Source organism: Salminus brasiliensis, chromosome 4 (assembly GCF_030463535.1).
Source record: "Salminus brasiliensis chromosome 4, fSalBra1.hap2, whole genome shotgun sequence".
Taxonomy (NCBI): domain Eukaryota; kingdom Metazoa; phylum Chordata; class Actinopteri; order Characiformes; family Bryconidae; genus Salminus; species Salminus brasiliensis.
The window spans coordinates 25777910-25803409 of NC_132881.1; the positions used below are offsets into that span (position 1 = coordinate 25777910).

The 25500-nt window shown below is 43.8% G+C and overlaps 1 protein-coding gene across 1 annotated transcript in view; it reads right to left on the reverse strand.

Annotated features, from left to right (window-relative positions):
- The window catches only part of camkmt (calmodulin-lysine N-methyltransferase), a 144482-nt gene that overhangs the window by 42379 nt on the left and 76603 nt on the right, over positions 1-25500 (reverse strand). The window contains exon 4 of the mRNA XM_072677726.1: positions 686-746. Within this exon, the coding sequence (XP_072533827.1) occupies positions 686-746 (61 nt within the window). The remainder of the gene's footprint in view (positions 1-685; positions 747-25500) is intronic.

Below are 25500 nucleotides of genomic sequence, written 5' to 3' on the forward strand. Positions count from 1 at the left end.
TGTGTTTTTTTTTTTTTTCCCCTCTTTCTCCGACTCCCTTAGTCTCTCTCTCTTCTCTTCTCCACTCCTTCATCCTCCAACTCACTCCACTTTATGGGGAGTGCTTGATAACAGCTCCGCCAGATAGCGCCAGGGCAAAAGTCCTGGATGACACGGAGACATGCTAGTCACATATACACAATAGAAAAAGAAAAAACGGGGGGGAGGGGGCAAAAAACCCACACACACAAAGCATAAAAAAGGAGCAATGAAGGCTACCGCCAGGAAGAGATCAAGAGTTTTTTGGATGGTCCTCTTAATATTTACAGATGGGGCATGTATCGAGGCAGGTGCATAAGGACCTCACATCTTCCCTTCACCGCACACACACACACACACACACAGAGACAGAGACACAGAGCGGCCCATGGGCTCAGCGCCCTGTGCTGTGTCTCTGTATGCCCAGTTGACCTTCAGCTTGTGGCTGTGTGATCGATAAGCCTCTCTTCCCCTCCTCTGCCTCTTGAATGTAAAAACAGGAAATCAAAGGCTTGTGTACCGCCTTGAGTGCAAATCAGAAAGTGCCCCTTGCATCTCTGTCAAATGGCCTGAGCAAGAGGGAAAGGTGGGGGGAGTGGGGTGGGGTGGGTACAGGGGGGAGGGAGGGAGTGGAGACGGAGAAAAAGACAGACGGAGAGAGACTCACGTAAATATTTGACGTTTCTTCAGACAGTAGTAGGCCATCACCTCTTCGGAAGGCCAGACACCTGAGAGAGAAAGCAGACAGAACAGGTTAGAGAATGAATAAATACATGAAAGTACTTTTAGAAAGATGGTTATCTGGTTGAAAAGCGTTTATTAATACTAGATTAAAGACAGAAAAAGTTGTGGTTTTATGGGAGACAAGTGTTCATTGAATCACTTTGCTCCAGAAGGAAGCCAAGCATTTGCTGTAGTTGTCATTCCAGACCTGATATGGATAACAGAAAATTCCTAATTTTAAACATGTTAAATTAGGTGCTGCTGTTAATGGTGAATTTGCATGGCTGGGGCATCAAATAAAAATAAAAAAAGAAACCAAGTTAAATAAACTACATTACAAAAATGTGTGTGTATATATATATATGTATATATATATATATATATATATGTATATATATGTATATATATGTATATATATATATATATATATATATATATACACACACACACACACACAACAATATTTGACAAATTAAATTTTGGCTGCATTACTGCTTAATCCATTCTAGTGCTGCACAATTAATGTTATGCTTAGGCTCTTGGACCCTGTAAGTGAGTTCACATTTTTAAACACATATAACTATGTTACTGTCATAATTATCATCAGTATCATAGGTCTTAAAATAGAACCCGGAGGGACACCACACAATATGCTACACCATACAGTTACTTAGTAATTCAAATAAATAAGTTTCTGCATTTCTATGCATAACTACATAATAATAATCCGTAACATGGCTAAATTAATTTCTCTGGAGTTTATTTTTAATAAAGGATTTAATAAAGGATTTTGAAATAACATAAATAGTGTGCAAGTCAAAGTCAAAGCAAGAACATATAATTTACTACCCCACCACACTAAAACTGCTTAAAAAAAACAAAACAAAAAAAACGCTTTGCATTCATTGCATCTCTGATGTCACAAGAACCACTTACTTAGGCCGAACTATTCCTACTAGGGCTGTGCATTGGCAAGAGCCTGGTGATATGATACAGCAGGGATACTAATACTAATACTGATACTGTAAGCAAGGTGATATCCAGTATATTGCGATTTTAGGAAAATTGTGATAGTATAAAAACCATCATCCTAGGCATAAAATCAGAGTAGATATTAAAAAAAAAAAAACTTGTTTTATGCAATCAAAACAGTGGGATCTGAAGATTACAACACTGCTTCTAGCGGTCAGGGTTTACACACAACACAAAATCAACCACAGTCTGCCACCTATCTTTGCATGTAAACAATTCAATAAAAGAAGATTCTGTGTTTTTGAGACTCAATTCAGTATTGCAGAATATATTATCACAATACTTTGATATACTATCGATATTTCCTTACACCCCTAATTCATAGTGTAGTTCCCAGGAGTGTTTCTGTGTTCAGTGTTTCTTGAATGAGGCCCAATACAGGGCAGCCAATTGGAGAAGAGCTCATTTATATTTAATTCGTCTTAAAGGGCTCTGTAACAAACACCTGTTTAACTATGAGGGATGAAGTAAGGTCAGCTAATGGTCAAGTGGGGCCCAAAGAAATCTACAACAATTTCAGATAAATGTAGGGCATGGGCCCATTAAATACGTTTAGATTTTTTACACTGTACAGCTTGATGAATCCTTAGTCAAAAAATGAGCTCATGGCACATAAACAACCTAAACTGGACTGGCCAGCCACAGCGATAGGAGCTGAGATTAACACTGTCATAAGCACAACACGATCAGTTCAAATCATTTTTAGTACTTACTGACTGAGAAATCTTTAGCGTAACAACTGACTCATCCACCCATTCATCCATCTGTCCGTCAGGGATGGTGCACAATAACGAGTACAACAGTGAATGTACCAGTGTTAGCCAACTGCCTAATTTTAGACTGTAGTTGCTGAGGTCTAACAAAATAAACAACTTCCACACAGACAAAACTATCATCATCAGACTCAACACACCCCAATGAACACAATAATAAGCCTGGGGTTCAGGAGGTTAAGAACACTGGGCAGTTTGGGGGCGTCCTGCTAACTGCTGGAAGACAAAGGGCGACGCTCACTGCTCTCTCTCTCTCTCTCTCTCTCTCTCTCACACACACACAGGCTGCTGTGTTCATCCTCTCTGTTCTACAGAGACTGCACTGAGCCTGTAATACAGCTCCACAGCACTCCCTGTGTCTGCCTGTACACACACACACACACACACACACACACACACACACACACACACACACACACACACACACACAGAGTGCATTCTGGCTACTTAGAGCTGTGTAAGCTGTGTGTGGGGAGAGTGGGGGTCCAGCGAGTGATTATCAGAAGGAGCAGACTGGTGGTCTTATCACCCACTGTCAGCCTCTGCTCCTTCTGCTAGCTCCAGCAAGAGCCATAACGCTGCTTTTGTCTCTGAAACACACACACACTCACACACACACACTCTCTGGCAGTGGAAGAGATAAATACTCATTTCAATAAACTTCGGCCCCAGAGCCGCCACTGTGACGAGGCGCTCAGCTGTCGGGTGTGTGTGTATAAGTGTGTGTGTGTGTGTGTTTGGGGATGCGTGCAGGTTTACACACCCGTGCGTGTGACATCACTTCTCTGCAGATACATTGGAGAGCTGGAGAGTTTGACACAGACACACACCCACACACACATGCACACACTGCAAGCATGTGTATTGGCTCAGTCTTGACGGATGTGTTAATGGTGTGTGTTCCAGTGTGTTTTGTCTGCCCGGGTGTGTACACAAATGAAGATGCGTCTGCGTTTGTGTTGCACTGCAGAAAACAACTCAATGTGAGGCTCCATGTGATGCGTGGGTGTGTGCTCGCACAGAGAGAGAGAGAGAGAGAGAGAGAGAGAGAGAGAGAGAGAGAAAGAGATAGAGAGAGAGAGAGAGTCGATATAATAAGCAGCTTATGACCTGCCTTTCACACGGGCCTGTTAATGCCTGTCTCTCTCAACCTCTCTGCAGCATCAACCCAAGATTAACTCACCCAAGCAAGATTTAATAATGCCTATTGATAAAACGTCAACATATGCCTCAGCCATTAAGTAGGCAGGCCCTGCTTGCTATTCTCCACAAATTCTGCTGCCCGCAGGACTGATCAGCTGCATGACATATTGAGAGGCCACCACAAGGTTTATCACGAACAAGGGAGGGGGGGAGGGCCCACACTTATGACACTTAGAGGTCACCAAATGCAAAGAGAAACTTAAAGGCTTGGCAACTGGCCTCACAGTTGAAGACAGACTGGTCATTGGTTGGTTTTGTCGGTCAAATCTCTCCAGCTTCCCCTGAGCATCTGAGTTGGTAAAAGCGTGGAGTGTAGTGTAGTGGTGAGCCAGCCGTGCATCATCCACGCCTGGGAAGCTTCAAGAACGTAATTGTCAGAGGAAAAAGCAGCACTTACTGCACCTTTTTGCAGCTAGTTAGATGCTGAATTCGATGCTGAGTTCAACGTATCCTATGTATCACTGCTGTCATGCAAAAACCTTGTATTTCCAAAATTGTAGCTTTACATAAAACTTAACTTAACGTTCAATGAATGTTGTTGTAAAAGGATTTTATTCCAAGTCATTTTGGAGCATTTCTATTGGTCCATGTATTATAAGATACTCAGACTTGACACCTATTGGCATCAATAACAAAAACAAAGTATCCTGTCATGTAAATTCTACCTCGCTTGTAGATATTAAAACATCTGGAGATTTACAAATACTGGATTAGCACCAGTAGTCAACACTATTTTTAGCAGTTGTTATAGTTAGCGGATGGTGTGGCATAATGGGTAACAACACCGTCTTCCTTGCAGCAGACTATGGTTCGATTCACCAGTCGGCCAAGCACACCACTCCTTGGACAAGACCCTTAACACTGCATTTCTAATGACCAGTAACTAAGGCACACTTCCTAGCACACTGATCTTACCTCATAGCAGCATCACATTGACTGTTGTGAAGAAGGCGGCCTACAGTGCTCTCTGGCACTCCCAACCTAGCAATGCCACCTACAGTAGGACGAGAAGACGAGCGCATGTCTCCTCAGACAAAGTGAAGTCACCACCACGCTGATAACTAAGAGCGATGTATGGAGAAATGCTCTCTCAGGCTTCGGCTACTGATGGTGATTCCTCGGATCATAGTAAATTTTCACTTTCGACAATTTGAATGTCAGCTATATTTTGTCAAAATTTCAGTTTCTCACAAAGACTCTAATAAAATCTTGTTACATTGGCTTCCATTATATTCCATAAAGTTTAATATATATATACATACATACATACATACATACATATATATATATATATATATATATATATATATATATATATATATATATATATATATATATATATATATATATGTGTGTGTGTGTGTGTGTGTGTGTGTGTGTGTGTGTGTGCGCGCGCTCATGTTTTGTTGGGGCCAGGGGTTGAGCTGCACTTGAGGAAATGAGGAGCTCATGAGGTGATAGCAGATTACTCTCCTTCCTGTGGATAATGCAATCACTTCTCACCTTCAATTACCAGATGAGAAATAGAGCTGTTTCAATCTCTCTCTCGTGCTCTCGCGCACTCTCTCTCTCTCTCACTCTTTCACTCACCCTATCGACCTGTTTCTAACCAAAGTCTACTACTGTACCATACACAATTCATGATAGACTGTTCATGCATGCATGCATACATACATATACTCTCACTCTCACTCTCACTCACTCTCTCTCTCTCTCTCTCTCTCTCTCTCTCTCTCTCTCTCTCTCTCTCTCTCTCTCTCTCTCTCTCACTCTCTCTCTCTCTCTCTCTCTCTCTCTCTCTCTCTCTCTCTCACACACACACACACACACACACTCACACACAAACTTAGAGGTCATGGCCCGTGTTAGTTCTCAGACAGAGAAGAAAGTAACCTATTTTTCGAGCCGAGCAGCTTGTATCTAAATCTGGTTAGTAACAGCCGTCCAGGTACACAACAGAATTACAGATGATCATGTAACTAATACACAGAAACAAACACACACACACACTCCCAGACACAGTAATGAGGGGCTCTTCTGGCCTTTTCTTTGGGTTGTTAGCTAACAAACGCTTAGAACAATGCTTATCGCATGCATTACATCAGCAACCCATAAACCCAAATCACAAATGCTGCATAAGTGTTATTTACAGCTGAGGTGTTTCACAACACAAGGTTCCCTCACTTTAGCTGGAAGCACTAAGTAAAGACTGTATAACAAGTATGTCTCTTACACTGTGTGTCTGAATGTTGGACACCCCTTCTAATGAATGATCCAGCTACTTTAAGTTGCACCCATTGCTGACACAGATGTGCAAATGCACACACACACACACACACACACACACACACACACACACACACACACACACACAGCTTGTCTAGTCCCTGTAGAAAAGTACTGCCAATAGAACAGGACTCTCTGGACTCTGTGTTGGGACTATGCCTAATGCCAAGCGTGGGCTAGAGGGGTATAAAGCCCCCCAGAATAGAGCTGGGGAGCAGAGAAGCGGTGTTCTCTGGAATGATGGTGCTACATCTAATATTTTTGGAATGGATGAGTTGGGAAGTTGGGGATAAGGTGGGGTCATCCTGACCTCACTAATTCTTGTTGCTGAATGCAATCAAATCAATCAAATTCATTTGATTCAATTCATAACATTTAAAACAAAGACTATACATACACACATTAATAACGTTAATACTCTTTGGTTATCACACCCCCATGACCTCAGCTTTATCCGGTCACTCCAAAGTTATGTGGTTAACTGTGAAATCCTGCTTTGGGAGTCCAGGAGACCATAATTGGGTTAGATTGGCTAGAGATGGCCCTCCCTCTTCCCCCTGTCATTCACCACGATGCTGACCAGCATGGGCATCTGATAGCTAATGATGAAGCTATCCAGTGCTGAAAAGATATGGTGGTGGTTATGGTGGTGGCTTCACAGGACTTGGAGGAAGCATGTGCTAACTAGCCAGTCAGCTTTTGCAGGATTACATGCAGAATTAGCTAGTAAGTGGAAACTGGCAATGACTTGGGAATGGCAGTGGGTAACATAACCATCTCCCCTGGGGTTCGATCCCGGGTGATGCCACATTCATGCATGGCAAGAAGTTTAAGGTTGGATAGGATGGAGGAATAGGTACAAGCCCCTGTGTGTGTGTGTGTGTGTGTTGTTCTATTGGTACTATGCTACAGTGTTTGTGTGGTGTCTTGTACTGTAGTGAGTTTACACATAATCTTCTCCCTTCATCAGAATTAGAGCTCTGGGCTGAGTGAACTCCTGACCTGCTGAACTTTGGGAAAGTGCAGCGGCTGGCTAATCCTGACACCAGTGCCGGACACTAATCACATGAGCCAGGATGAGTCCAGCAGCTGCTGCTGCACTGCACTCATTCACACACACACACACACACACACACACACACACACACACACACACACACACACACACACACACAAACGCGCAATCACACATACATACATAACCCTCTGGAATTCTATTGTTTTCACGCTGGTGAACGGAAGGGAGAAACTCTTTTGAACTTTACACTGAAACAGGAGTAAGACGCTTACAAACTCTCAAGCTAACAACCAGATAAGACTGTTGTAAAGACACTTGACCTGATTCCGATTCCGATTTGCAACAGTAAACATCCAACAGAACAGGAGTAAATGAGAGCAGCAATTTGAGCACATCACTGTGAGGAAGATCCACACAGTGAGACGTAGAACGAACTGGTGGATAGAGAAGCGAAAGATAGGGAAGTTATGAGTGTGTTGTGTGAGCTGTGTGTGTGTGCAGGCTGCCAGGCGGCCTCAAGCTTTCTCCAGATGATCTCCACATTAACGCTGGCCTCCGATAATTCTTAAGCCTCCTCCATTTCAGATCCAATAACGGATAAGAGCGCATTTCAGCATGATCAACTGCCAATCTGTTCCCTCACACCGCTACTTTACTCCACTCAGGATTACTGGACACACACTCACACGCTTGCCCAACCGCACAGATAACGAGAGCCACTGAGCGGCGCTGCTCTAAGAGGACAACATAAAGCCTGTTCCAAATATATATATATATATATATATATATATATACAGTCATGCCCGAAAGTATTCATACCCCTGTCAAAGTTTGACTTAAATTTACTTTTATTTAACCAGAAATTATATTTTTGCCTGGAAATGACACAGGCATCTCCCAGGAGATAACACGATGATGTACAAGAGGCATCATTGTGGGAAAAAATATTTCTCAGCTTTTATACACATTTGAACAAAAAGTGGAATGTCCAAAATTATTCATACCCTTCTCAATAATTAATAGAAAAGCCTTTATTGGCTATTACAGCAATCAAACGCTTCCTGTAATTGCTGACCAGCTTTTTGCATGTCTCCACTGGTATTTTTGCCCATTCATCTTTAGTGATGAGCTCCAACTCTTTGAGGTTCGAGGGTCTCCTTGCCATCACCCTGATCTTTAGCTCCCTCCACAGATTCTCAATTGGATTCAAGTCAGGACTCTGCCTGGGCCACTGCAAAACATTAATGTTTTTGTCTGCTAACCATTTCTTCACCACTTTGGCTGTGTGTTTTGGGTCGTTGTCGTGCTGAAATGTCCACCGGTTCCCAAGGCCAAGTTTCTCTGCAGACTGCCTGATGTTGTTGTTGAGAATCTTGATGTATTGCTCTTTTTTCATGGTGCCATTTACTGCGATCAAGTTCCCTGGTCCATTGGCTGAAAAACACCCCCAAAACATTAGGTTCCCACCACCATGTTTGACAGTGGGGATGGTGTTCTTAGGGTTGAAGGCTTCTCCTTTTTTACGCCAAATGGTGCACACATCATTGTGGCCAAACAATTCAATTTTTGTTTCATCTGACCATGAAACAGAACACCAGAAGTCTTCTTCTTTGTCCAGATGAGCATTTGCAAAGGTCAAGCGGGCTTTTGTGTGCCTTTTCTGGAGAAGTGGTGTCCTCCTTGGCCTGCGTCCGTGGAACCCAGCAGTGTGCAGTGTCCGTTGAACTGTCTGCCTTGAGATGTCGCCACCAGCAGAGTCCTGATTCACCAGGATGGCCTTGGTGGTGATCCTTGGATTTTTCTTCACCTCTCTCACTATTCTCCTGGCCAGCACAGGTGTCACTTTTGGCTTCCGACCACATCTTCTGAGATTTTCCACAGTGCGGAACTTCTTGTATTTTTTAATAATACTTTGCACTGTAGCCACTGGAACTTGAAAACATTTTGATATGGCTTTATAGCCCTTTCCTGACTTGTGAGCGGCCACAATGCACAGCCGCAGGTCCTTAGTGAGCTCCTTTGTCTTAGCCATGACTGTCCTTAAACCAACTGCAGAGAGCTGCTGTTTTTCTCCTGTTGAGTTGATTAAAACAGCTGTTCCCAATGAATCAGGGTAATTAGGATGCTTTAAAACAGCTTGGACTATTGGAATGGTATAGAACTTTGGATTTTCCCATATACTGTGACAGTTTTCAAAGGGTATGAATAATTTTGGACATTCCACTTTTTGTTCAAATGTGTATAAAAGCTGAGAAATACTTTTTCCCACAATGATGCCTCTTGTACATCATCGTGTTATCTCCTGGGAGATGCCTGTGTCGTTTTAAGGCAAAAATATAACTTCTGGTTAAATAAAAGTAAATTTAAGTCAAACTTTGCCAGGGGTATGAATACTTTCGGGCATGACTGTATATATATATAGCTGATCCGAAGGATACAGTGCATAACTGTCAGTGTTTACACTAGGCAGTAAGGCTATTTTGGGTATATTTAGTGCTCAAAACATCGACATCTGTATTTGGATCTGAACTGGAAGTGTCTGTGTCTGATCCACTGAAAACAGAGCAACACACACGACCACACCATCACCCCATGTCAGTGTCACCGCAGTGCTGAGAATGACCCACCACCCAAATAATACCTGCTCTGTACCTTCCCATGCTAATACAAAGCTCAGTAAGGCTGTGTTGCTGCGTTTGGATAAGGCATGCACCACCGCTCCCTCCCTCCTTCCTTTTTTAATCGACTGAAAATAAAGGGGTGTTTCCAACATTCTGACATTGTCCATCTTATTTTAAATCATCAAATCATGGTGGATCCCGTTTCTCGTACCGAATGTTTGTGTACCCCTACTGTGTACATGTGTCTATAGCTGGCTGCTGCTTGTAGTTTTTGTGGTGTGTACAGCAATGCTGGCACTGTCTGACTGCCCTTGTCTGCGCTCCCATTTGGCCTACTGAGCTAAATCAGCATAGGTGCATTCCAACCGCTATAGTATAATTCCCTGTAAAGAGGACTACACAGGGCAACACTGGAAAGAGTGAAGCTGTTCCCTTGGCAGGAATTGTACCCATCAGACATTGTGTGTTGGTTGAAGAACATGTGTTGCTTCATGTTTGATAATGACGTTTCAGGACATTCTGGGAATAAAAGGGTTCTGCTTAGAGACCCTGTGAAATGTGGAACCTTGCTGATTACAAATGCAGACTACTGCCACCTCCTGGTACAGACAGTGAGTTATTTGTTATTGCATGCATTTACAGTCAGATGTAGTCTTTGTGGTGTGAGGTGTGAGGCTATTTTGAAGCCACAGGAGGCGATTAACGGGAATCTTGGGAGACACTGTCCTCAAACCGAGCACAAATCCAGGCAAGCTCTCCAGTTTCCACACCCGGACAAACAGCATCACTCGCCTCCAGCTCCAAACAAACCAAAATGCCAGTCAAGGGGCAATGTGTGTTTCTCCAAAATGCATAGTGAGTGGAAAAAGCCTCCTTTTCCCTCAGTAAATAACTTTTTTCTTTTTTCGGATTAGGGTGCGAACGTGAGGCCTGTAACGAGAGGCGAAGGTCCAGTGCCGCTTTCCCAGAGCAAATCTCCGCCCCGCTCTTCATGGAGAGTCTCCTCGGCGGTAATAGCCGTATCAGAGGCTGCAGCGGCCGCCTGAGCGTGTGGGCCGCGCCTGGCTGATTAGCATAGCAGTGACAAGCCGAGATTACTGGCCTCACACTGCTGCCTCCTCACCCAGGCGAAATTACAGGCCTGTCACCTGAACAGGCTTTATTTGGGGAATGTTAATGTATATAAACAATTAAGGGGAGAGAGGGAGGGAATGCAGGGATAGAAATGATAGGGATGGAAACAGGGGGAAGAAAGTAGGGAGAGGGTTACTGGCAGAAAACAAACCAAAAAAAATAATTAAAAAAAAAAAAGTGAAAAGGGTACGGTTGGAGGATGAGAGAGGTTTTGGGATACAGAATAGGCTCTACTTTAGAGTCCTGTTTTACTCTCCTTTTTCTTTTGCATAATATACATCAATCAGCCATATCATTAAAAAAACACCTGCCTAATATTCTGCAAGTTCTACTCGAGCCACAAAAACAGCTCTGTCAAAAAAAAAGAAAAAAAAAGGCATGGACTGCACAAGACATCCCCATGAGCATCAATGAGCCTTAGGCTCCCATGACACTGTCGGTAGTCCTTCCTCAAAGCACACAGGTAGGTTCTATCCACTGCATACTGGGAACACTTTACAAGACCTGCCCGATGTTTTTGAGATGGTCTGACCCAGTTATCTAGCCATCAAGATCAGACCCTTGTCAAAGGGGCTCGGATTCTTTCCTGCTTCCAACACATCACCTTCAATAATAATAATAGTAGATCCACCCCTTTACTTTATATAAGTGATTTTAATGTTATGGCTGATTGATGCATCAGTGGCCAACATGTTATTTTGCTAATAAATGAAGAAATTAAGTATTTATTAATCTTGACTCCTAAACGCTTATCTATGGCTCCTAAACGCTTCCACTTTTCAAAAATACCTCTCACCGTGGACGGTGGAATATCTAAGAGGGGAGACATTTCCCAACTGACTTGTTGCAACAGTAGCATTCTGTTACAGTACCATGATCAAGCACAGACAGCTCTTTAGAACCACCTACTCTTTCACTAATGCTGGTAAAGGCAGACTGAGGCAAGGGGACTGAAACAAACACGTGAATGCAATGACTAAGAGGCGTGTCCCAATACTTTTGTCCATACAGTGGCATATTAAGCATAGATTTCTGGGTCCTCTTCAAGGCAGGATCAGCACTGACTTAATGGGCAAGACTGCTAATGTTACCTTCGCCTGACACTGTATTCGGCTCTGGACAATACTGAACAAACGGATGAAAGGATGGCCTAGAATTTCCACCAGCAAAATATTCCAGCTGAAAAAAAGGTCCAAACAGGTCTAGTCTGAAATTCTAACGCTAACCAAAACATTAATATGCGGTCAGCAAAAATGTACTCAAACAGTGTGAGTTGCAGTTGATAACCAGGAAAAGCAGTTGGTGGGATGCATTGGTGCATCTCATATTTTCAGCTATGCAGTTGAAATACAGAGGGTACAGGAATGGGTAATGTAGCAGTAGGCCTGTCTCATTAGGTGTTAATGTGTGAACACTTACTGTCTCTTGTCCTGTGAGTGAATGTGAATGTGTGTGAGCGAGGGCGTGCGCGCGAGAGAGAGAGAGTGTGAGAGAGATGGGTGAGTTTATGGGTTCGCTGAGGTGAGAAAGCACTAGCAGTTATAACCCTGGACAGTCCACCAATCGCCAAAACCCTCCTCATGGACAGACAGCATTCTCTCTCGTGGCAAGGGTGGGCTACTTCTAAACCGTAACCATGACAACATGCCACAGTGGTACTTTTGACGGGTACCAAAATTACCCTCGTGTCCTTACTCATCACTGTTCAGTTGGATTCAGGCATTTGAGTTCGGGCAGCAGGATCCGGGCAGAGAAGTAGCGGTAGCGTGATTATTTACCGTGGTTATCAGCGATTGATGGGTAGCTCCCACTCCATGGAAGCGCTTGGGATTTATCAGGGTGTGAGAATTTATCGGAGCACTGCACTGCAGCACATTCCAAGGATGATTCTGAGTTGGACGATTAATTCAGAGAGAAATCACTGCGAATGAAACCATCACCCCTATCACCACCTCCAGCACCAATCTAAAACAGTATGAGTGAAAATCAGCACAAGGGAAAGAAGAAAAAAAAACCAACAGTGAACAAAACAGGCCTCTTCAAATTGCCCACAAAAGGCAAACACACTCGACCATCACCCACGAGAAAACCACATTCATGAGCCACTGCCTGCACAGCCTCCCTGATGCTTAAAACATGAGAGAGAGAGAGAGAGAGAGAGAGAGAGAGAGAGAGAGGCAGTGAATACATCAGGATGCCTTAGCCTCTGTGGTATCTGATTAGCGTTTTGACTGGAAAAGAACCAGCAGATTCACCACAGTCACAAAGAAAGAGACGAGGGTGGGTCATAGTGGGTCTGTGCGTGTGATTATTCGCTCATGCTCAAGAGCACACGTCCCAACTACAGCAGAACCGCTGTAGGTGCTACATAGAACCAAAAGGTTCTATAAAGGGTTTTATAAAAAAAAAAACCAAAAAAAAAAAACAATATGAACAATAAGTTTTCCTAGCATTTAAAGATCAACCAGGCAAACAACAGATGAGTTATCATGGTTACTGATAGAATCAAAAACCTTTGCCTAGGAACCCTTGAAGATCCTTTTTTTAAGCTGTACTTTAGATGAACATGTAGATGACAGTACAGATGTTTTCCTTATGGCTGAAGAATAGCCAGGTGAAGAATCATGGTTTTGCATAAAACCATACGTCTTTACTAAAGAACCCTTAAAGAACCTTTTTTTTAAGGCTGTACTTCAGGGGCAGATATTAATGAGCTATGGGATAAGTCACTGTTGAGATGTTGATAGTTCTGACCAATGAAGATAAACATGTAGAGCCATAAATACCCTGAAATGGTCAATGGAATTGCCACATGCCTTTACTAAAGCCCCTGAAGAACCATATTTTAGGGCTGTACTTCAGACCGACACAGATGTGCAAATGCGCTCTCTCACACACACACACACACACAGCTTCTCTAATCCCTGAAGAGAAGTACTGCCAATAGAATAGGACTCACACAGGACGCACAGTGCCTGATGCCAGACGTGAGCTAGAGGCGTATAAAGACCCCCAGCATTGAGCGGTGGGACAGTGGTACTGTGCTCTCTGGAATGTTGAATTGTGCTCCATCCAGTACTTTTGGGATGAGTTGGGGAACTGGAGATGAGGTGAGGTCATCCAACATCCTGACCTCACTAATGCTCTTGTCACTGAATGCAATCAAATCCTTACAGCAAGGCTCCAAAACATCATAGAAGTCCCTACTAAAGAACCCTTGAAGAACCCTTTTTCTGTAGATCCTTGAAGACTGTACTGGAGGGATAACGGCGTAACGGTTGATGCTTTCAATGATACGACAAGAGGCGTCACAGCTGAGATAGCTGATAGTTCAATTTGTTGGTTCGGAAGCGGCTTAGATGTGGGAGCGAGGTCAACCATCTGGCCAATGAAGATGCTTCTGGAGATACTGGGGAAACTGGGGAAGCTGACAATGAGGCTGCTTAAAAAAAATAAAAGATAGCAAACTAGCAATGAAAGCAAATGGAAGTCGTAATGAATAACTCATAGTGCGCAGTTCCCTGGGTGGCTGGGCACTGGAGCTGTTTGTGTGGGGCCACAGCCTGGTGCAGCAGAACCATATGCTGGCTGTAGCATCCACTGCAGCATGCAAACTCCCTCTATCTATCTCTCTCTCTCTCTCTCTCTCTCTCTCTCTGGACAGGCGCGGCGCCTGCAGGCTGTGCTTTGGCGTCGGCGCTTTTCTCTCTAAACGAAGATGAGCGCGCCGATATCCCGGGGCCAGCTCAGGGGGCCTCTATCTAACCCAAAATGATTTTTAGCACGCCGACTCAAGCACTTCCCAGAAGCAATGTCAACCCACTGCCACAGCTCAACCCCCCCATCTTCTACATGCACACACACACACTCACACTCAGAGCTCTCTCTCTCCCTTTCTGCTTCCCTCTCTCTCTCTCTCTCTCTCTCTCTCTCTGTGGGGAGAGAGAAAAGCCGAACAGACAGGAGGAAGTTAAAAAGCTTAGCAGCGAGGGTCAGCTCACGACACAGGGGCTTATCGTTTTTCTGTCGCTCCCCCGCCGGCCAAAGAAGGGACCTCACCCCCCCTCCTCTCCTTTTTCCACCCTCTCCTCCTCCTCTCTTCCTCATTCAGGTGAAAAGATTACTACTTCCCTTGCTCTCTCCCTCTCCCTCTCTCTCTTTCTCTTGCGCACGCTCCCTCGTACACACGCTCTCGCACTGCCTCCCTTTTCACATCTTGATGCCTTTTAAATGTCACTTATTTTACATGAGGTATTTTTGCGGGAGACGAGGAATCAGGAGCAATCAGGGCCATTATCCCTGTGGGGCAATGGCGGGTCCAGATGCATTACGACACCCTTCCTCCGGCTGGCCACAGCGCCAGCGCACCACTTCTGGGGGAATTAAGTGGCGGTGTGGGGGGAAGCGGTGGCGATGGGAACAGCATGGCCAGTGTGGGGGGCAGCAGCAGTGATGGGAACAGCATTGGGAGGGGAGGGGGAGTCTGCGATATGAGAACAGCATGGCCAGTGCAGGTACGACTCCTCTCCTTCCTCCCTCCGCCCTTAAGTGAGCGTGCCTCACTGAGGCCTAATCAAAGTGAAAGCCTCGGACAAAGCAGCAGCTCCGGACACACTAAACCCCAGCCGACCCCCCAGGGGAGAGCCAGGCCATTTAGTGACACACACACTTCATCCGCATCCACTTACTTGGTCTTCTCATACCCTCTTTTCACACAGATACACACACACACACACACACACACCTTCACTCCAACCACTAAAACACCACACAAACCCTTTTCTTAAGCTGCTGCCAAATGAATGAGGTTAAATGTGTGGTGGGGATTACCTAACAGTGTAGCTTTTACAATCAACTGCAGCAGCACCTACGCTAAGCATAACACTCCTCGCTCAAGCGCAGAAACCTAACAGATCGGCTGTGAAGTAGTGGGTCAATAATGGCGAATTTGCATGGTCTTCTTTACAGACATATTTGTGAATTCGTTCAAGTCAATAACACTGTTTGTTTGGCCTTTACCTGAAAGATGCTAAATTAAAGCACTGACATGAAAGCATGGCACGCTTAGGCCGGTGTGTAGACATGTCCTTGAGTAAAAAACACAGTAGAACTTCTTATTTTAAGTGGTTATTTGCAGATAATTAATAAACTTTTACAGTAACATCTCAACAGCATATCAGTGGAGTAGCAGCAGTGAAGCATGCGACTGAACTATCTTGAAGATGTACTGCCGATGCCTTACTTACACTAGGTAGATTTACTGTTGATCTGTTACAGCAAGCGAACTTAATATGTTACAGCCATTAAGCCTTACCCAAGATGAAACCCTAACCCTGGCCCTAATCCTAACCCTAACCTCAAGCCAAAACCTAATCCTAACCCTCATCCTGGCCCTAATCATAACCCTAACCTCAAACCCAAATCTAATCCTAACCCTCATCCTGGTCCTAATCCTAATCCTAACCCTAATCTCAATCCTAACCTTTATCCTGGTCGTAATCATAACCCTAACCTCAATCCTAACCCTTATCCTGGGCCTAATCATAACCCTAACCTCAAACCCAAATATAATCCTAACCCTCATCCTGGTCCTAATCTTAACCCTAGTCTCAAGCCAAAACCTAATCCTAACCCTCATCCTGGCCCTAATCCTAAACTTAACCTAACCTAAAACCTAATCCTAACCCTCATCCTGGCCCTAATCCTAAACTTAACATAATCTTAAACCTAACCCTCATTCTGGCCCTAATCCTAACCCTAACCTCAATCGAAAACCTAATCTTAACCCTCACCCTGGCCCTAATCCTAAACTTAACCTAACCTAAAACCTAATCTTAACCCTCATCCTGCCCCTAATCCTAAACTTAACCTAACCTAAAACCTAACCCTCATCCTGCCCCTAATCCTAAACTTAACCTAACCTATAACCTAACCCTCATTCTGGCCCTAATCATAAACCAAACCTCAAACCAAAACCTAATCCTAACCCTCATCCTGGCCCTAATCATAACCCTAACCTCAAACCCAAATCTAATCCTAACCCTCATCCTGGCCCTAATCATAAACCAAACCTCAAACCAAAACCTAATCCTAACCCTCATCCTGGCCTTTATCCTAAACTTAACATAACCTAAAACCTAATCCTAACCCTCATCCTGGCCCTTATCCTAACCCTAACCTCAAACCAAAACCTAATCCTAACCCTCATCCTGGCACTTAAATTTTAGTCTAATCCAGTTAAGATCCAGTTCCAGACTAGTGTCAGCAGCAACAGGATTATGAGAGTCTGTATTAGTCCTGATGATGATGATTCTCAGGTGAACATCTACAGATCTGAACTTGGACTCTCATCACTGATCTGTTGTTGTGCTGTTGTCTGACGGTGTGGTATCTCACTGGTATTACGTATTTTCCGGCAGTGGGGCAGTGATTTTCAGGCTGGGGCCAGCTGGCGCTCCCACTGTAGGAATGATGTGGTCCTATGTGTCACTTTGTACTGGCCACTTTGCCTTCTTCTTATAGCCTTCACTTGCTCTGCAGGCATCCATGATTTTCATTTTCAGAATGCTTGGCATTCTGACCCCATGGCTGCTGACTGTTGGGACAAGGTTTTGAGGTTTTGAGTATTTTTAAAGCCGTGAATTTTAATATAAATAGGTTCTTAAACTTATTTTTAATGTTCCTTCAGAAGGCAGAAAAGTTTTTTTTACTTTGGCGGCATCCCACCCCAATCTACACGAAACACCTCAATGTCGACTCAATGCTGTGGAATAACGGCATCAAAACAAACACAAGCAGCCATTACTTTTACAGCAGGCCTTGTTAAACAGGGCTGCCATGGTATGATATTACACATCCTCACTGTATCGGCCCAGACAGCCGCTAACAGCAGCGGGGTAAGCATTAGCAGCCCGGCCATAGACGCTAACGTGACAGTTGGAGGTGACACTTCCTGTTACATCACGTAGCGTCACAACAAGCCCGAGCGTTAGCTCATCTATATGCCACTCGGGGCGTTCGCAGAACGCAAAATGCTCTGATCTGGAATTTTCCGCTCCGCCTCCCCGTCATTCCTTTCCCTTCCTTTCTCTTCCTCTCTTCCGAAGTCTGCAGGCATCTGATGAACGAAAGGGCCTCGGTTTAAAGAGCCGAGCCCACAGGGCGCTTTCTGAGGCGCACTTACGCGTTCTTATGCGCTGTCACTTGCCGTGATATAGTGACAGTCAGATGCAATGCTATCATAGAGTGCTAGAGACGTCTTTGTTGATCATTTCTGATATGAATTATAGATCCGTGGAGTAGTTAGCGGCGTGCAGCTTTGATGGCTCGAAGCGCTCACTTGGTAAGAGCAACATTCAAAACAAAATGCGCTCAGCATAACTCTTAATAACTCTCACCGCATAAGTGTCATCAACAAGCGCATGGAGCCAAAACACGCTTGGAAAAATAAAGGCTGCAATTCTGACACTGGAGCTGAATAGGAAATGGACCAGTGAGTGGTGGCAGAAGAGGCCGATTTAACTCTTACAAGTTGAAGCAAGCACCAAAAGCATGCGGTGGTTTTGCACTGATTAATTCTCACTCATTTGTTTGTATACTATTTTGCCTTGCGGATGGAGTAGCAGAAGGCCCTGACCCCAAAATAAGTTCGTTTCAGTCGGATTTTTCTCAATCTGGCTGGTTTTCACCCTCAGTGCGATTCGTTTGGGCAGGTGTGAATACAGTAATCACACCCTGATATGGTCCAAAACAACCACACCAAGGCTCTTGAGAAGAGGTGGTCTTGGCCCGGTTCCAAACAACCTCTGAAGCGGTTTGTTAGTGTTGAGAATGTGATCTGACCTTGACCCGTCTCAGCAAGTCTGAGCTAAGCGGTTCCCATAGCCTGGTATACTGTCCAGATAATTACTACAGCTATGAACACATGCCATCTCTGCCACTGCTCCATGCTACACTGTAGAGAAACCTGCATCAGTCCAGAACTCAGGCCCTTCTTCCTGTATGTACTCTAGCTCTTGCCTCAGACAGGGCTGACCAATAAGCAGAGAGAAGGTTCTTGCATGGTTCGTTGTGAAGCATTTTGGTGCGCTTGCATTTTTCTTTATGTTTACATACTGATTCGAACCTGAGCACACAAACTAAAGATGTGAAAAAGTCCTCACACCGAACCCGTTCCCACTGAACCAAAACAGAAGAAGACCACAATCTGGACCAAAGGATCAAAATCTGGTACAACCTAAAGAGGTAGTCTCCGTCCGGATCAAACTGAACCATTGTTTAGCTTGTTATTAGTGTGAAAACACCTTACTGGACAGTTCAGATTTTCTGACCCATTACAGAAAGCTGAGGCAGGTTATCAAAACCCATTAGAAGTTGGTGCTGCAGGTAGTAATGCCATAATATCAGCAGTACAGTGGAAACTAAATGCACCTTTAGAAAAGATCAGACACATACCCTACCTTCAAATCAATCAAATCAATCAAATCAATATAGGGAGATGCAGGCCATGTCAGTGATGACATCCACTGGCTAAATCTTATGTCTACAGTGTGACAAAAACATGAACCATGGCCTGGAAACACCCTAAAAATGATTCCCTGAAGGACTTGGAGTTCCTCAGAGAACCACTCCAAACCCCCAAATGTGCCACGAGTTTCCTTTCATTTCTACAATGTAGGTAAAAGAGGAGATATTTTATTAAGATTTGAAAGCTATTACTGTGTGTATTAGCTGGGCAATATGACAGTATTTTATCGTATCGTGATCAATTTTGTTATTGTGATAATATGCTTTTCTAAGTATATTGAGGATTCTGTTAGTGCTTAATAAACACTGATCATCTGCATGTTTCTTTACTAACAGTGTGATTAGACTGGTTTAAATAGATGAAGAGCAGCAGATGTTGAATAAAAATCACTGTGTTCAGTACGGAAGAGGATCTGAATAGTAGTTTTTAAGAATATGTTGCAATGTTTTTAGCCATGATTACAGACTAGATGATAAATATCATGATAAATATTGTTTATCGCAAAAAAAAAAAAGTTAAATATCGTGATACAGTATTTTTACCATATCGTCCAGCCCTAGTGCATGGCATATAATTGTGTTCTGAAAAAAAAGGCATGCAAATGCTGCCGAAACCAGACCATTGAATCTTTACACTGACAACTTTACAGTACTCTTAATGCAAGTAAATATGAAAAGATTTTAATTTCAATTCATTCTGCATCAATTCCTCATAAAATTCTGCAACAGAATGATGTCAAAAATGAAAAGTATTAGAAAAAGCGATAAGCTTTTGTTCATCACTGATGCTTATATCATTATATGATTCATTATGTAATCATTCATGGTGTAATTACATAATTATGTCTACATAGCATAGAAAATAACTGCTATGGGGTAAAAAAAAAAAAACAAGAAAACAAATGAAGGGAAGGTAAGAGCTCAGAATCAGTGGTACATTGGCGCTAGGCAGGAGAGCAGAGTGTGATCTACAGGTTGCCTGCATCAACTTGAATCCACCAGATCAGAAGCCATTTGCGTGTGTATGAGCAGCAAGCCCTGAGAACTTCACAGCCTCCCCTGACTCCACTGCTAATAAAGTGCCTTTTCAGCAGGAGACTAAGTGACAGAGAGAAATAAAGAGAGAGAGAGAGAGAGAGAGAGAGACGCTGTTTTGTAGGGCTAAGAGCAGTGCTTGGTGAATGTGTGGATTATGCTAGAGCTGCTGTCGTATTGCTTATCTAAGGAAGGTAATTTCCACCTGCATAACTCTGCCACATAGCAGGAGACAGCAGTGGGCCTTTCAGCAGCCACTTCCGTGCAGCATTGCAGGGGAGAACAGGGAAATAGAGAGAGAGAGACACACACACACACACACACACACAGGTGCGTGCACACACACACACACACTCGCCGCAAAGTTTAACCTCTCCCACTGGAAGTCAAGCTATTATTCGGTACAGCAAAAGGACTTATCTCCTGCCATCCGAGAGTACAATGGAAGGGTTCTTTGGTCTGGATTCTATTGTACACTCCGCGCTCCTGCTGCTCAGAGGATAAAGCTATTGTATCCCAGTGAGCTGCAGCCACGGAGGTGGCAGGAGTGCAAGAATGGGCTTGTGTCTGTGCACAGTGCAGCAATGGAGAGTGAGAGCGAGAGTGAGAGTGCGCGAGAGAGAGAGGATAAAGTTGGTCAGATTTTGTATACTTGTGAATGTCGGTTTACAATGTGTGTACAAAGCGACTTCAAGTAGAGGAAAGATACAAACTTGGAGTGTGCATGTGTGTGTAGGTGTGTGTGCTATACAGGTAACTGTACTGCCATATTGCTAATATACAGTTTCGTTTATAGAGTGTATTAACAACACAAACATGTTGGGTTGTTCCGGATGTTGGTGTCAAATTTTTATTATAATTGATTTTAATATTATAATTCGATTTTCCCCCATTTTCTCCTCAATTTGGACTGCCAATTACCCAACCCCTACATAGTCTGCCCCCGTAACCAGTGAAGTCGAACATCGCCGGACAACCAACATGCCTGGAAGGAAGCACCGCATACCAGGCCCCAACGCACCAGCCTGCAGACGCCACTGACGGCCAGCACCGCGACAAAGCGGTGTGTGGGCGAGATCGCCATCAACTCACCCTGGAGAGAGCAAGGCCAATTGTGCTCTCTCTGGGCCTCGGCTGCCGATGGCTAGCAGCATAACCAGGATTCGAACGAGCGAACTTGCTATCATGATGATAGCGCCTTAGTCTGCTGGATGTTTAGCAGGCTACGCTTTTCTAGTGCGGCGCTTCAACTGTCCAGTTTTGCTGAGCCTGTGCCCACTGCAGCCTCAGCTTTCTATTCTTGACCGACCGAAGTGGAACTTGACACGTCAAGGCGTCTAATCCTATGACTACAGTCTATGAGCCTGTCAGCATATACCTACCAGTCAGACACCAGGCAATACACTCTATGACATAAAACCTGCTTGACTGTAAACAGTGACCCTGGTGAGCCAGCAGCTTATTGATAGTTCATAGCAGGCTATTTTGATGGTGGTCCTTGGGTTGTTCCTGACCATCTGAGCCAATTTCCTCTCAGCTGAGAGTGACAGCTTGGGTTTTCTTCCAGACCGTGGCAAAGTGATGGGCATTTTTCAATAACTTATACTTAGGTACAATTGTTTGAACTGATGATCATCCAATGAGTCAAACAAACCCTTATGTGGACACAGAGAGGCTGTAGTCAATCAATAAATGCCACCACACTGCTCACCCGAACTTACAAACACATTCATGTTTAAGGTGGGCAATCTAGAATCTAGAATACTGTCAACTTGCCCAATAATCTTACAGTAGCCTGGGCTACTTTAACAATAAGAGAGATACACACTTATAGCGTGTGTGTGTGTGTGTGAGTGTGCATGTGTCTCAACCTTGATTTGAAGAAGCATGGCTCTTGGCTGGTGAAATTCCGCTAATAAGCAGCTTTCTTAATAGTTAATTAAAGCGATTTAAGGCTTGGAGGTCACAGGAGCCGCACTGCTGGAAGAAAGCAGTGGCCTAAAATAGAGGCCTTGAGGACAGGTGGAGGATGGCATGCCCCCAGCAGCGCTGACCACCACACAGAGCCTCATCAGCCCGATCACAGTCCGTCCGCAGACGCCTCCACAGGGTGCGTGTGTTTGTGTGTGTGTGTGTGTGACCCTCCAGCACTGCCCAACACCCTGTCACACACACCAGCCACCAAGGGCACATGAGGCAACTGAGTCAAGGAGCAGGAATGAAGGGTAAAAAGAGAGAGAGAGAGAGTGAGAAAGCTTGGCTAGACTCTTTAGAAAGGTGCAGGTAGCAGCAAGAAATAATATCAGTAACACCTGCCATAGACCCCTGGGCTGACTCGGACTAAATTAGGTTACATGTTACAAAGTTCTTGTAAAATGAACAGTGTAATACAGGGTTAATGTCATACTGTATAAGGCAATAGAAGATTTGGCCGATAATGCAAATTTAGACAGGCTATTTTCATCTGCAAAATACAAAAAAATGATCATTTACCAAGTTATAGTTATAAAGTGCCACCTTCAGACATCCCAGGTCTCCAGCATATCGATAGAGGCTCCCTGGTGCCCGCAAATTATGTAAAATATCCAGGGAAGCGGTGGTGCTACCAAGGGCTGTGTATTGGCAAGAATCTACCTGGCAATACGACTGGTATCACAATACAGGGGTTACAATTCAATATATAGCACTATATAATATTATAATTTTGTTGTGTTTAAAAAATAAATAAATCAATCAAATTTAGGGGAAAACGGTCATATTGTAAATGACAGACCATTATATGTGTAAAATCTGACTAAAAGAAACGTTGACTTTTTATCCAGTCAGAACAGTACGATCTGAAGACCCCAAAGAGTACAGGCCTGCGAACTAGCAGTCAGGGTTTAAACACGACAATAAATGAACCACAAATCTTTGCACTTAAGCTACATATTAAAATTCAATACTGTGTGTTTTGAGAGTTGATACAGTATTGCTAAACATAACACTGCGATCCTTCGATATGTCAATATTTTCTTACACCTTCTTGGTGTTACCTTCCTTAAAATGAATTTTTGCAGGGATTATTATTTTATTGTTATTTTATCTTATTTTATTTTTTGTAATCTACTGTTGTTGTATTTTATTAAATGCTTGAATCCTTTTTTAATCATAGGTAAAGCACTTTTTATTCCTTGCTTGATGTATATAATGTAACAGAATTAGAACATCTACATTGAATGCTGTTATAATTATATTTGCATCATGCTAATTGCCCTGATCAACTGAAAATGCAACCATTGACACATTAACATAAAGCACATTGTCAGCCACTTCCTTCTGCCTGTTAAATTGAAAGTATTAAACAAATACAATTTTTACCATTTTTGCGGCTACATAAGACAAACACATTGCAACAGTAGTGCTACACTTAAAAGGGGCTATCTAATACTATACTCCAAAAATTAAGGTACCCTTTGGTTCCCTGAGGAAGTGTTTTTTGTAAAACAGACGTGCTGTGAGCGTGAAGAACTTTTAAATGGGTAAAACTCTTTATATCAAATATCGTCACAGGTCTCTTGTACAAAACTAGTCATATACAGTCTTTTTCTGTGATTTTATACATTTGTAAGACATTTTGAAGCATTTCTTTTGGCCCACTCGTCACGAAATGCACCACACAACGTGAAGGGCGGGTGTTACTTTCAGACATGGCATAAAAAGAAAAATGAAGAAACAAGAGACGTTAATTACAGAGATTCTTAAGATTCTAATTAGCATCTAAGGCATCTGAATAAAGACAGCACCTTTCACCGTGAGACAGACTCTATTCCTCTGGCTTGATATTAAGCAGAACCAGCGGCGGACATGCACAGAGACATAGAGCTTCATATCTCATGGTAGAAAAGCCACGTTCCAGGAGCTGTTACTCCATTCCATAAGACCTCGCTACGTAGCTGAATGCTGGGCTTACCAGTGTCTACTGAAGTATTCTCCCAGTATGGCAAGCTCTCCATCTAAATGAATGTGCTAATTCACACATAGGCATGCACACACACACACACACACACACACACACATACACACAGGCATTCAGTAGCTCTCTGCCATTTTCACATGCTAAAAGACTACCCGTGCGAAATGCAGCCGCAATCAGTAACGTATGAGCAATGATACAAAACACACAGCGCAAATCGAAAAAAGCGCTGACTGTCTGTAATTAAGGGTAATTATGTACCTTGCCTTAATTAGGCTGAGTAATAGGGCCATGTTCTTGCCAAGTAAAACAGGCTTTCAGAGCACAAACAAAGGCAGCGGCTAAGTGGCAGGTAGGATCGGGGAAGGGCCTGCGTTCTGAGAGCAGTTACACATTCAGCATCGCACCGAATAAAAGAGCGCGTCGGAGGAAAAGGGGGGGAAATAAAAATAAAGGAGCGAAAGCTGCTCCACATCTCCTTGCTTCTTTACGCCCGCTCAAAGTCTCAGCTCTGACCCGTGATTTTTCTTTTCGTTGACCATTATTTGACCATACCATCGTCAGTGCTGAAACTGTGTCAGTTCAACTGGCCTAACAATGAATCCTCTAACATGTAGAGTAGTATAGTAAGTGTGTATATGCATGTGTGTGTGTGTGTGTGTGTGTGTGTTACAGTGAAGTAATGAGTGCTCTATCTCCCCCAGAAAGAGCATCATCTCACTAACCCCGGTGAGCAGTAGACGGCTGCGTGGCGTGATGGACAGCAGCCATTGTTTGGGGGGGCTGCTATCTCCAGGCGACGAGTTGCCGTGGCGCTCTTGTCGCCGTGACACCAATGGACTGAAATGAAGAGAGCTCATCCCTCCCACTCAATTACTGACCCTGACAGCTTGCCATTGTCTGCCCAGCTCTATCATTAACGTCACTTATGAACTAGCGCGGCATTTATAGAACAGCCGGCTCAGCCAGCCACTCTCCACCACCCTCACACACACACACACACACACACACACACACACACACACTCACGTTCATACTTTCATCCTCCCTCCCCACACATACACGCCCTCATACTCTCAACCCCCCCACCCCACCCCAAACACCCCCCAACATCACCCAACACCACATACATCACTTTTTCTCCTTTAAAGACATGTGAACGCACACTACTTTCTG